Source organism: Brassica napus, chromosome C3 (assembly GCF_020379485.1).
Source record: "Brassica napus cultivar Da-Ae chromosome C3, Da-Ae, whole genome shotgun sequence".
In the NCBI taxonomy this organism is placed as follows: domain Eukaryota; kingdom Viridiplantae; phylum Streptophyta; class Magnoliopsida; order Brassicales; family Brassicaceae; genus Brassica; species Brassica napus.
Genome location: NC_063446.1, coordinates 27,519,727 through 27,532,981, shown reverse-complemented (window position 1 = coordinate 27,532,981; position 13,255 = coordinate 27,519,727). Strand labels below are relative to the sequence as shown.

Sequence of the window (13,255 nt, the reverse complement as noted above, 5' to 3'; positions counted from 1 at the left end):
TTAAAGGGCGGATACGGGTCAATCTAATTTGAATTATGGGCATCCACGAACTCGCAAATTAAAAAACATGATAAAACATGTAAAATAAGGCATACAGTATGTGTAAAACACTCGTAAATCATAAATAATATATGACAAAACATTTTCATCACAAGAAAACAACAACATCCATATTGACTCTAGACATCAGAGACGGCATATATTAAGCCCTATTGTCCCAATAAGCCGACTGAAATTTAACTTTACCTTTTGTATAAAAATTTATAAACCATAACACTGATTCTATTCATAAAACTAAACGCCAAATAATACTTTTTGTTTTGACTAAACGCCAAATCATACTTCAAATGCAAAACAAGAAAATATGTTAACAGAACAACAATATTTTGTCTTCACTCGCATTACTTCATCTAAATTGTTTTGGACCTGTTTAATCTCTTGACATATCCCATATTCTATTTCAAGAAATAACCTTCAAATTGTCTTTTTTTTTTTTGTTATATCAACCTTCAAATTGTCTTACATAAAAATAAACGTAATTCAAACATAAAGAGATTTTACAAAAAAAAAAAAAAAGATTCCTAATTACTTTTTTTGTTAACTATTTCATAATTACTTAATCCATATTTTTATTTTATTTTATTATACAAAAGCATTATATAAACAAAAATAAAAAGATTCATAGTTACGTACTCCATAATTCATAATTACTTCATATAAATTGTTTTGGACATTTTTAATCTCTTAAGATATCTCATATTCTATTTTAAGAAACGTAGTCTTCAAATTGTCTTAAATAAAATAATTGTAATTCAAACATTAAAAGAAAACTTTACAAAAAGCAAAACAAAGAGAGTCGTAATTACTTGCTCTGTAATTTAATTTTTATTTTGTTTCTTGCAAAAACATAAACCATGCATGATCAAACTCTAGAGTTCCAATAAGCAGAATCAAGCTTAACAGGGTAAAGATCACCGGCGTTGGCCGTGGACGTAGAAGACGACGTGAATGGTCCGTCTGTGGTTGTAGTCTGATCAGTCACATTCGTCATCACCTCTCCACCTATCATCGCGTAATGCTTCTTCATCGCTCTCACGCTCTCTTCGTCTTTCTCGTTTCCTCTGTTGAACGAAGCTTCAAGAAGCTTCTCAACATCCACCGTGGAGTGTCCTTCGAGCATACTCACCACGGTCGACATAGACGGTCTGTCCGACGGAACTTGACTGGTGCAGAGGATCCCAATCTGGATCATCGTCATTGCTTCTTCTCTGTTGTAATCTGTTCCAAGCCTCGGGTCTACTACTTCCATCAGCTTGTTTTGCTCCCTTAGAACATGTACCTGTGGAAGAAATCAAGATTCATATTCATGACTTCTTGTTCAAATATGTGTTTAGGGTTTAACCAAACCAGTTCTGAGTATAGCTAGATGAAACATTCTTATATGGTTCCAAAGTATTAGCGGTTAACATATATATATGTATATATTATTTTTTTTCTATATATTATTTTTTTCTGCTCCAAATGAGTTTTGAAAATATATGTTTACTCATTGTTTCAAACCCCATAAATCTTAAGAGGCAAAAAATAACTTACCCAATCAAGGAGGTAGAAGGTCTCGGCCTTAGATTGTGCGCTCGTGTTGCTTCTTCCATGAACTATTTCAAGAGCCACGACGCCAAAGCTGTAGACGTCTGCTTTATCTGTCAAATGACCTCTCATTGCATACTCTGGAGCCATGTATCCACTGCACAACAAAAGATTTCTTTGGTTACAAGAAATCTAAAGAGAGATTAAACTTCTTTGTGATTGATTGGTTGAATGACTCACTATGTTCCTGCAACTCGTGTGCTCATGTGTGTGTTTTCGTCTTCATCAAGCTTTGCAAGACCGAAATCCGAAATCTTCGGGTTTAGTTCCTTGTCCAGCAAGACATTAGTGGCTTTGATGTCTCTGTGTACAATCTTGAGTCTTGATTCCTCGTGGAGGTAAGCTAATCCTCTTGCTATCCCGACGCAAATATTCTGCCTCGTTGGCCAATCTAGCCGTATTTGAGTCTCTTGAGGACCGAAAAGTGCTCTTGCGAGACTGTTGTTTTCTAAGTACTCGTAGACTAGCAAGAGCTGGCCACCTTCAACGCAACATCCATATAGTTTAACCAAATGTGGATGTTGTAATGCGGAGATCATACCAATCTCGTTCAAGAACTCTCTGTTCCCTTGCTTTGATTTAGATGATAGTTGCTTTACCGCAATTACGGTTCCATCAGTCAACTTTCCCTATATTCATACAATGGACAAACCTTTAGTTCATTTTCCTTTTTCTCATAAAAATGTCAATAACATTATGATGCTAACCTTGTGTACAGGACCAAAGCCACCTTCTCCTATCTTGTTTGCTGGATCAAAGTTGTCTGTAGCAACTTTGATTTGCTTCAAGGAGAAGGAACTAATATGGAAATCCAAGTTCTTGAAATCTGAAAGTGAAGCAACACCGTTTAGTTTTGGAAGATACATCCACTTTCAACTAAAAATGGATGGTTAAATGTTTAATCTTTATAAGTACCTTTCTCCATCTGACTCTTGGGTCTCAAGTAGCCTCTCCACCATAAAATACCTCCGATTAATAGCACAAGAAATACCGTGGAAGCGGCTACAGCACCAACTACTATGCCAATAGAGCTTCCAACTCCAGTTCCAGTGCCAGCCTCCTTTGGTGGAATAAAATCTATACAAAGATCATGGGAGATAAAATCAAGAGACAAACAACAAGGGAAACAACACTCAAACAAAAGTTAGTTTTGAGTTTAGCAAAGCTTACTTGGATCTACTGATACAGCTGATATGAGAGAGCCATATACACCTCTTGAAGGAATAGCTTGAGTTCCTTTACCAGCCCAAAACAATCTTATTTCCAACTTCCCATTTGTTATCATAACTTGAAAACTCTTAACCACAGCTCTTCCAACACCTTTTGCCTCATTCACAATATCAAAATCCTTAACCTCAAGTTTACCCTGCACATTACCACACACGCCAATATCTATAAGAATCACAATATTTTCAAATATTATAGAGTCGTCTATGTAATATTTCTCATAACTCTAATATCATAACAAATCATCGTTAAGAAACACAGTTTAGACAAGTTTAAGTAAGTTACCTGAACGTATATGTCAAAGAACCGTCTTCCCAAACTGCCATATGTTTCATTGTCACTGAACATAATTTCAGCAAAATGAAGATTAACGGTGTAGTTTCCTTCTCCAAGACACAATGCATAGTAAGTAAGGGAGATGGCCGAGAGACGGGCATGTGTATAAAGCCTAGGTTCTGCTATCTTAAGCTCTGATGTATTTGTCCATAAGGTTACTTCTTTAGGAGACCGATCATCATCTAGGAAGTTCCCGGTGTTGCTAGAAACCCAACCGTTTCTACTGTCATAGAAGATTGGTCTATCTGATGTATCAGCATCATACTTAGTCCCGTTGATTGTTAGTTCATTACCACCACAGTTTATATGAAGGCCATAGAAAGCTGACAACATAAACGAAAGATAAATCAGATGCACTACTATATTTTTAGCTATATGGTTAATGTAATTATATAGCTTCAAAGACTTACTCTTTGGACATATGTAGTTACTCAGACAAGAAACGTTTGAGCTGTATCAAAGCATAACAAATTTGGTGTTAGAACCAAAGCTTTGATAAGTTATTAAAAGAAGAAAAGAGCTTACTAGTTATTTGCCACTAAAGGGCTTGTGCTTGAAAACATATTCCTGTATATAAATAGAATCAAGAAACTGTAAGATGTTTTTAATGAATTTGAAGGTGCAAGAAGCTTGAGTTTTTATTGTTCTTCATACACAGAATTCTTCTGACATTCTGCAGTTCTTGGATCTTTGGAGAAGTTATTGTAAGTAAGATCACTGCAATATAATTATCCAGTTGTATCAAGACAAAGAAATTTGTTGTATACATGTAATGTTAAAGAAAGAAAAACTCACATCTTGTCTCCTTTGTCTACCATCCAATTTGGTACTTCCCCAGTTAACATGTTGCTTGTAAAATAACTGCAAGATCAAAAAACAAAACTTAAGCTGTTAACAAACCATGAAGAAAGAGGGGGAAATAATGGGAAAGAAGAGCATCATACATGTTATCTACATTCGAAAGAGCGCTATATGTTGCTGGGATTGGTCCACTTAGTTTGTTAAAGCTAAGATCTCTGCATAACAACTTTCACAATGTCAGTTTGAACTATTGTTCATAGTTTGTGCTTGTAGAAGAAGAAAAGAGTTTACTAACAAGAGCTTTAACGTTGTGATTGATCCAAGATAAGCAGGTAATTCTCCTGTAAGATTGGAGTTCCTAAGAATCCTGCAAACAAACAGCGAGTGGAAATGTAAGTTAGGCTCAACAAAAGTGGGAAAAAACCATTAGTGAATGTCAGAATGTGTTTATTCTAAGGCTCAAACTCACAATGTCTTCAGCGATGTCATGTTTTGTAGTGGTGGAAATGGAGAACCAGGTCCATTCAAGTCACTGATTCTCCTACAAAAGTTTTGATATTGGAAAAAGGAAACAGTAAATATCATTGACAGTAACAATGAATCCGGCACGCAAAGTTACTGTACTTACAAGTCTGTTAACTTTCCAAGAGGACCAATGGTACTAGGAATCGTTCCAACTAAACCACTTGCTTGAATAACCCTGTAACAACATGCAGCAATATAAACATTCTACAACTTTATAAGTAACCAATACTGATATGAAAAATCAGAGAAAATGATTGGTTGCTTACAGTTTTCCAAGTTTTGTCCAGTTCTCGATGAACTCTGGTATAACTCCAATAAACTGGTTGTCACTTATACGGCTATAAAGCAAAAAATAACAATGTAATAGGTCAGAATCTTCAGCAAAACACATTGTCTGGGATCAAAGAAAAGCAGATGAGTACTTACAAATCAGTTAACGTAGTTAGTTTTGAAAATGTACTTGGGATGTCCCCGGTCAAGTAGTTCGAGCTAAGAAGTCTACAAAGAGAAAACATAAAAGTTACTAATAATGTTTTATCTAGATTTTAAAGATATTTCAAAAAAGGTTGTAGCAACCTTATTTCCTAAAACATTATTTTGTAAGTGGTAAGAGAAAAAATATTGTTGTAAAAATATCTTTCCATTTTTATTATTTTCATTTAATTTTATACAGTAACTTTTTTTACATCTACACTCATCTTTTGTAAATACCAATAACTTCTAGAAGAAGTAACCTTTTTCAGAGAACTTGGAGATGGATTCTTACATTCTTTCAATTTTCTGTAGATTCCCGAGCTCTGGAGGTAATTTCCCTGAGATCTGATTGAATTCCAAGACACTAAAAAGATGTTCAAGAAAACAAAAAGAACCGAATCATATATTAATTAATTCCATGTATGATTGTCTGAAACATTGTTGAATACATAGATGTCAAATAAGTGTACTTACAGGCTCGTAAGAGTTGTAATGTTTCCAATCTCTTTCGGGATTGGACCACTTATCCGGTTTCCAAGCAGTGAGCTGCATTTTATCATCCAACAAAGTTACTCAAATAAATCTATACATTCATACACATATCTATCTATGTAAAGTCTAGATGAAAAAAGATACGTACATGTTTACAAGTGGCAAGGTTCCCCATTCGGGAGGAATGGAACCGTTGAGATAGTTTCTAGATAGATCACTGCAAGAATGACAGTTAAGTTAGTTAATGAAAGATATTGGTTCTGGCGGCAGATATTGTAATAATGAGAACGTTAGAGAGCTAAATATTTTGCTAGTCAGGTTCTTACATCTCTTGCAGAAAAGGAAGTCCAGCGAACTCTTTAGGAAGAGATCCTTGGAGGTCTTGTGCTTTGAGAACTCTGTTTCAGCAAGATTTTAAGAGGAAAAAAAAAGTATTAGCTTTTAAAAAACAGTTAGCAAAGTATAGGCCCATTAATATGTTTACAGCTCAATAGCATTATCATTAAAGCAGCATATTAGAAAGAATTAGACTCACGGACGCGTTACAAAGGTCAACAGCGACAGCGCATAGATTTGTCTACATTCAGACGACTAATTTACTTTGATGGTAGTAGTAGCCTAATAGGGCTTTGGAAAATGAATTTTAAAATCTTTTAAAATTAAACTCACTATAGATATTAGATTGTGCAATTAGATAAATACCTAAAATAAGTCTATAATGGTCTTCATTTTCACTAGAAGAGTCGAGCACAGTTGATTTTAGTATGTAGCTAATTATAGGATTTAGTGCTGGTAGGAGTCGCAAATACTCTTGAATTGTGTTAATCCCTATATATTAATTGAAAATCATTTGAAAAATTAGAACCTTAACTTTGTATTAATTAAAAAAAACCTCAAATCCTAGGTGGCACTCTAAATGCCTTATAAATTCCATTTCAAAAAATTCTATAGCATCTAATATAAAGTATAGTTTAATCTAATGGTGTCACATTATTCCATAATTATATAACACTAGAGAACATTATATTAACCTAAAATATAGGAAGTGTGTATTCTTTCTTAAATAAAAGCTACGGAATTACCTAATATGATTTACATATATATGACAATTAATGATTATGAATAATAAAGATATGATAACAATTTTTGCATCCTTCTTCATTTTTGTTTAAATTTATATTATTAAAAAAAATTAAACAATCACATTAACCATATAATAAAAAAATTAGATTTTTTTTATATGTTATATTTTGAATTTTTTAAAATAAATTTAAATTACAAAAATGAGGAAACCTTATATGTTATATATATATTTTTTAAAACGACTTTAAAATACAAAAATGAGGACACCTTATATGTTATATTTTTCTTATATGTTAGATTTTTTCTTATATGTTATATTTTGAATTTTTAAAACGACTTTAAATTACAAAAATGTAAGTTTTCCTTAAGTATACGAGTAAAAACATTAAAATGACATGTATCAGTTCGATGGTTGATTTGAAAGCTTTCAAAACCATACGTAAGATAAAAGTCAAAATAATTCAACTGTGAAAACAATACTGTTCACTTTTTCAAGAATGTGTTCGAGGGAAAAAATAAGGTTTTTATGTCATCATTTGTTTAATGTCCATTAGAGAACATTATATTAACCTAAAATATAAGAAGTGTGTATTATTTCCCAAAATAAAAGCTATGAAATTACCTAATATGATTTACATATATACGCCAATTAATGATTATGAATAATAAAGATTTGATAACAATTTTTGCATCCTTCTTCATTTTGGTTAATTTTATATTATTAAAAAAATAAACAATCACATTAACCATATAATAAAAAAATTAGATTTTTTCTTATATGTTATATTTTGAATTTTTTAAAATGACTTTAAATTACAAAAATGAGGAAACCTTATATGTTATATTTTTTTTTAAACGACTTTAAAATACAAAAAATGAGGACACCTTATATGTTATATTTTTCTTATATGTTAGATTTTTTTATATGTTATATTTTGAATTTTTTAAAACGACTTTAAATTACAAAAATATAAGTTTTAGTATACGACTAAAAACATTAAAATGACATGTATCAATTCGATGGTTGATTTGAAAGCTTTCAAAATCATATGAAAGATAAAAGTCAAAATAATTCAACTGTGAAAACAATACTGTTCACTTTTTTAAAGGATGTGTTCGATGGAAAAAATAAGGTTTTTATGTCATAATTTGTTTAATATCCAATCCGATCAACCCAGGATGTATTAATTATAGTTTTGTTCCATTATTTTTAATAAAAATTGATCAGATCCATCATAAAGAAATTACTATATAATAACAACAAAAAATATTTTATATATATAAATAAAATGATCAAATATATAAAAAAACTATCGATAATATATACAAATAAAGTCACCATGCGCAAGGCGGCAAGTCTTATCGGTTAATAATTAACAATTTAATCACTTTGATAGTAGTCCAGTAATTGCCTAATAGGAGAACTACTACTTCGACCAAGTCTATTTTTTTTTTTTTTAAGTTTATCAATAATATTTTGGATTTCTTCATTGTTAATAATTTAATATAATGATGGAAATGAAAATTTTATAAAAGGAGATAAGATATACTATATTTTTGTATATAGGGAGGAAGAACGAACGTTGTCCAAAAAAAAAGAGAGAGAAAGGAAGAACGAACATGCTGGTGATGTGGCAAACGGTGGAGGAGCAGTTACAAGTAACGGCGTCTTCAAATCCTTTGCCGGCGTTAGGATTTCTCCAACCACCATCAGAAGAATTGTCGCATGGATTGACATTGAATTTCCAGTTACTCTTCTTCAACGCCGTCGCTACGGCTCTTAAAGCATCCACTGCGAAAAAAATTCAAATCACAGATAATCATACATTGACTCAAACAGATGTAACCCTATAATCATATAACTGACTATATATGATCTACCTTCTTGTTTTGGTAATGTTTGAGAATACGCGAAGTCGGAGAGAATGAGAAAGAGGATAAAGTATGGGAAGAGAAGTTGATTGAACGACATTATCGAAGCCAGCATTTTTCGGTGGTGTGATGAGATGCGATGAGGGTGAAGAATTGGTTGGTTTGTCTATGTGACGAATTGGGGAGAGAGAGACGAAGCTATTTGAGAAATGGGGAGAGAGAGAGAGAACGATAAGTAAGTCAACATTATTAAAATAACATTATGTAAGTTTTAATATTTCTTTTTGGTCTTTTTATTACAACTTGCAAACAAAAAACTAAACAAAGTAGGCCAGTTTGAGAAAAACAAAAAGAGGCCAGCGAGTTATTGGGCATTTTCTCAAAATAATTGACCATTGGTATAGATATTCTTTATTATCCTGGCATATGTCTTATTATAAAAAAATAACTATACAAAGTAATTTATTTTTGTTTATTCCATTTTCTTATCGAATTTATCTATACTATTAATTGAAAAGTAAATTTGTTGATTTGTCATATTTTCCATAATTTTAGAATAAATCATTAGTCCAAATAATAATTATTTAAATTTTTATATATATATATATATATATCTTCTCCATAATTTATTTATACTATTAATTGAAAAGTGAATTTGCTGATTTGTCATCTGCTCAATAATTTTAGGATAAATCATTAGTCTAAATAATAATTATTAAAATTATATACATATCTTCTCCATAATTTTAGGATAAATCATTAGTCTAAATAATAATTATTTAAAATTATATATATATATATATATATATATATATATATATATATATTTGATCATGATATTTAGGATAATTAATTAATCAATAGATATTAACTAATTCTACCAATATATATACTGTTATTTAAATATATTTCTCATGATAATTGGGGGTGTTAATTAATAAAAAAAATATATACAAATTTTACTGATAATATCATATTCAGTTTATCTTATATTTAGTTTATGATTTTAATGGCTCCATGTTTTTGTTATTCTTATTATCATGATATTTGGGTTTATAATCAATAAATAAATATTAACAATAGATATTAGAAAAAATCTACTGATGATATTATAATTAGGTTTATATTATATTTAGTTTATGATTTTAATGGCTAGTATTATAGCAATGTTTTTAATTCTTACTAAAAATACTGATCCAAATACATATTATTACAATAATAAATTATAACTAGGTTTATCTTTAATTTTAGGATAAATAATTAGTCAAATTAATTATTATTTAAATTTTATTTTAATATATATATCTGATGATGATATTTAGAGAATTATTTAATCAATAGGTATTAACCAATTCTACCGATCTATATATACTATTATTTAAATATGTATTTCTCATAATAATTGGGGTTGTTAATTGATATATATATATATATATATATATTAACAAATTTTACTGATAATATCATATTCAGTTTTTTCTTATATTTATTTTATAATTTAATGGCTACTATTATAGCTATGTTTTCTTATTCTCATTATCATGATATTTGGGGTCATTAATCAATAACTATATATTAACAGTAAATATTATTAACAAATTCTAAGTAATATCATAATTAGGTTTATCTTACATTCAGCTTATGATTTTAATGGCTAATATTATAGCCATGTTTTCTAATTCTTATTAAAAATATTGATCCAAATACAGATTATTACAATAATAAATTATAATTGGTTTATTTTTAATTTAGTTTATTATTTTAATGACTAATATTATAGTCTGGTTCTCTAACTCTTATTATAATATTAATCTAAATATATATTATTATTACAATATTAAATTTAAGATTAAATTTAAAGCATCTTAGAAATATATATCGTAAAATATAAATTATATACATATGCTAAATATTTTATATATTTTGAATATTAAATAATCATATTCCTAACTAATATAAATTAATTTATATTTATAGATTATTTTACTCCACAAAATCAAAATATTATCAAAATAGTATGTTACTAAAATAGTAAATAAAAGAATAAAAGTATTGTTATGATTATGATTATAATAGTGAATTATATTATGAATTAAACATAAAATAAGTATAATCCAAGAGAATACAAAGGTAATATTTTGAGATTTGTTGTTTTTCTCATGGTCTTTAAAATGTAAATTATTAATAATATATGATGTTTTTTGCTTTTGTTATTTTGCTGATGTTTTGTGAGTTGTGACTGTTTATAATGATTACAATGTCACTCGAGTTATTTTCAGTCCAAAAGTATAACAAGTGTTTAATAACAACACTAAATTTTCTAATTTGATTATTACTATAGAAAATCTTTTAGTTTAAAATTTACTTCCCATAAATAAAAATATGAGACAAAAAAACTTAAAATTATAATATTAATTTAAAATTATGTCTAATTTAACAATTTTAAATTTATATAAATAAATATTTAAATAAAAATTGTTACGCAAATATATATTAGCCAGCACAAGTTGCGTACCATCATCTAGTTTATAAATATTTGTAGCATTTTTAAAACGAATGTCTACGATTGACTTAGTATGAACTGAAAATTAGAAACCATACCACAAAAACAATGGCTTATAACTGTCTTAAACCGATTTATTGTCAAACATACTCTGGTAGTATTAAAAATTTATTATGTACGACTACTGAGAGAAAGCAATTAGAATGTACAAAAAATAATGTCATTTATGATTCAGGAACTAAGATAAATCAATATTATTCGTACATATTTAAAGACAATGTTTTTGATGGTCATTTTCATGACGATTAGATATATTATCCAACTAGATATATTATCCAACTTAAATGTTGGAGTTTTTCTCCCATATACATAAAGAAATGGCCGTCGTAATCGTTTTCTTTGTGGGCTCTAGGAGGTCATGATCGGTGTTATCTCAAATACGTTAACCAGAGTTCTATCATTATATAATTAATGAAAATGGTTCTGCAATGGCTTCCATGACCCTTAATAGAACTTATAAAGATGATATGATAAAAGTGTTTGGCACCACGTGCACGTTTTCTTATGATCTCTGCAAATCCTGTTTTTCTTCTTTTTTTTTTTTTTGAACTTAACTGTTTTTCTTCTTCTTCTATAATTCCTAACCATATCAGCTTAGTTCATTGAATCAAACATTGCATTTTGATCTAAGAATGAATCTCAATCGCATTAACAAGTCAAAGCCACTCTCATTGGACTCGAGATAGATAAAATACTGACTAGATTTAAACGATATACAACCATTATGAAAAGTCTCCGAGAGAATTTTCAAATTTCAATCTCAACTGCCAAGAATATTAGTACTATTTTCTAACCTAACCATTTCTAATTAAGCATTAAGTCCAAAATTAATTCATTTTATATTAATGCTTACTAATTTAGAAACCTGCGGATCAATGTGAAGAAGCTCAAAACGGAATTTAATTAGATAATCATTTAACGTACATAGTGATGGACTCACTTTAACATATTTGTAACGTTAGTCTTCATTAAACGACTTAGGAGTTAGGATACTGCAAGTGTCTCTGACCCACTAAACATATAGTAAATGAATACATGCTACTGCCGCATGACACCATCAATTAATCTTAGATTGTTTATTACTGTTATCATTTTTAAAGTAACGTGAGTCAGATTGGTTGAAGGTTGAGACCGCAACTAAGTAGTCTTTAACGTAGTGACTCAATATGTGCCGGATTTATAAAGACACCAACTTGTGGGGTTAATGAAATAACGAGTTAACTTTACAAAAGTTTTATAGGGGGGTCGACCTTGAAATTTTGAAGATTATAAGTCATTTAGTTAAAGTTCTAATAATTTTTTTTTTTGCAAATTTGGAGATATATATCTGTAATTAAAAAAAAAATTTGGGGGAGGGGGGTTATAGACCAAGTTTCACTTGCTATGCTAAGGAGTGAGGACCGCCCTGCCTAGGGGACAAACTTATTTTTTTCAAAAGTGTGTCCTCTTTGTATTGTGCAATACTGTATATGAAAGATTCAGAATTCAAAAAGGAAGGCTGGCCAATACTTGCAAGAGGAGGATCAGCTCTAACAACCATTATCGACCAAACTGCAGTTATTTTCAATCCAGAAACATATAGGAATGTTGCTTACAGATACAGAGGCAAATGTTGAGCGTGTAGCCACATATAAGTTTAAAATCATCGCCCAACGAGTAAATTAACTTCTGCGTGTAGCCACACTGTTCCGGTATATGATTTATGTAATACAAGTCTTTTTGGTTTTGAGAGGACAAGTTTAGAAGAAAAAAAGTTTTGCTTGATTTGAATTGTTGGTTTCATTAGTTTTCCAGATATACGCCAAGCCAAGACTTGAGAAAGATCCAATGCAAATGATTTGTCAAGCTATTGTACCATTGGTGTGAATCTGGTTCAGCATTTGTTATGTTCCACGGCTGGTAAAGAGATTAAACCAAAAAAATAGTAGGCTTCTTGAGAATAAGCTACACACACATCAACAAATCTTTGACCATTCTTTGACCATGAAAAGCATGAAAATCACGCCTTTACGGTGTTACTAATCCAATCAGTACCTCTGAGCCAGCTAGAGGGTTCCGTCAAAGCTCAGTTCAGTTCGTTTACCCTAACCGGAATCTCGTTTAATACATTCTGTACCGGGTTTCTGGTTAACAAAACGTTCGTGAGTTGAAACCTAAAGACTTACTGTTTCGTGCAGATTTGAATCCCAAAATATCAGTCACGGTTCTAGAGAATAAAAGAAGCAGTAAAAATCG

The 13,255-nt window shown here is 30.1% G+C and overlaps 1 protein-coding gene across 2 annotated transcripts; it reads right to left on the bottom strand.

Annotated features, from left to right (window-relative positions):
• Window positions 1-776: 776 nt before the first annotated feature.
• On the bottom strand, window positions 777-8,725 carry LOC125584506 (probable leucine-rich repeat receptor-like serine/threonine-protein kinase At3g14840). 2 transcript variants are annotated; one of them, XM_048753084.1, is made up of 23 exons: window positions 8,467-8,725; window positions 8,206-8,377; window positions 5,829-5,900; window positions 5,651-5,719; window positions 5,485-5,556; window positions 5,303-5,374; window positions 4,963-5,034; window positions 4,803-4,874; window positions 4,640-4,711; window positions 4,481-4,552; window positions 4,307-4,378; window positions 4,155-4,226; window positions 4,006-4,071; window positions 3,865-3,927; window positions 3,736-3,777; window positions 3,621-3,661; window positions 3,160-3,533; window positions 2,818-3,013; window positions 2,563-2,724; window positions 2,355-2,473; window positions 1,828-2,276; window positions 1,594-1,744; window positions 777-1,339 (listed from the first exon to the last, which is right to left on the bottom strand). In XM_048753084.1, the coding sequence occupies exons 1-23, from the start codon at window positions 8,570-8,572 to the stop codon at window positions 923-925; spliced, it is 3,075 nt and encodes a 1,024-aa protein (XP_048609041.1). In that variant the 5' UTR covers window positions 8,573-8,725; the 3' UTR covers window positions 777-922. The 2 variants fall into 2 exon arrangements, with proteins under 2 accessions (XP_048609041.1, XP_048609040.1); XM_048753083.1 differs by having other exon boundaries at window positions 3,160-3,661.
• Between the last annotated feature and the right edge of the window lie 4,530 nt (window positions 8,726-13,255).

Coding starts and splice junctions, on each gene's coding strand:
- LOC125584506 (XM_048753083.1), bottom strand. CDS start 8,572: ATGCTGGCTTCGATAATGTCGTTCAATCAACTTCTCTTCCCATACTTT. Junction 8,378..8,466: donor AACATTACCAAAACAAGAAG/GTAGATCATATA, acceptor TTTTTTTCGCAG/TGGATGCTTTAAGAGCCGTA. Junction 2,277..2,354: donor GCTTTGGTCCTGTACACAAG/GTTAGCATCATA, acceptor GTATGAATATAG/GGAAAGTTGACTGATGGAAC.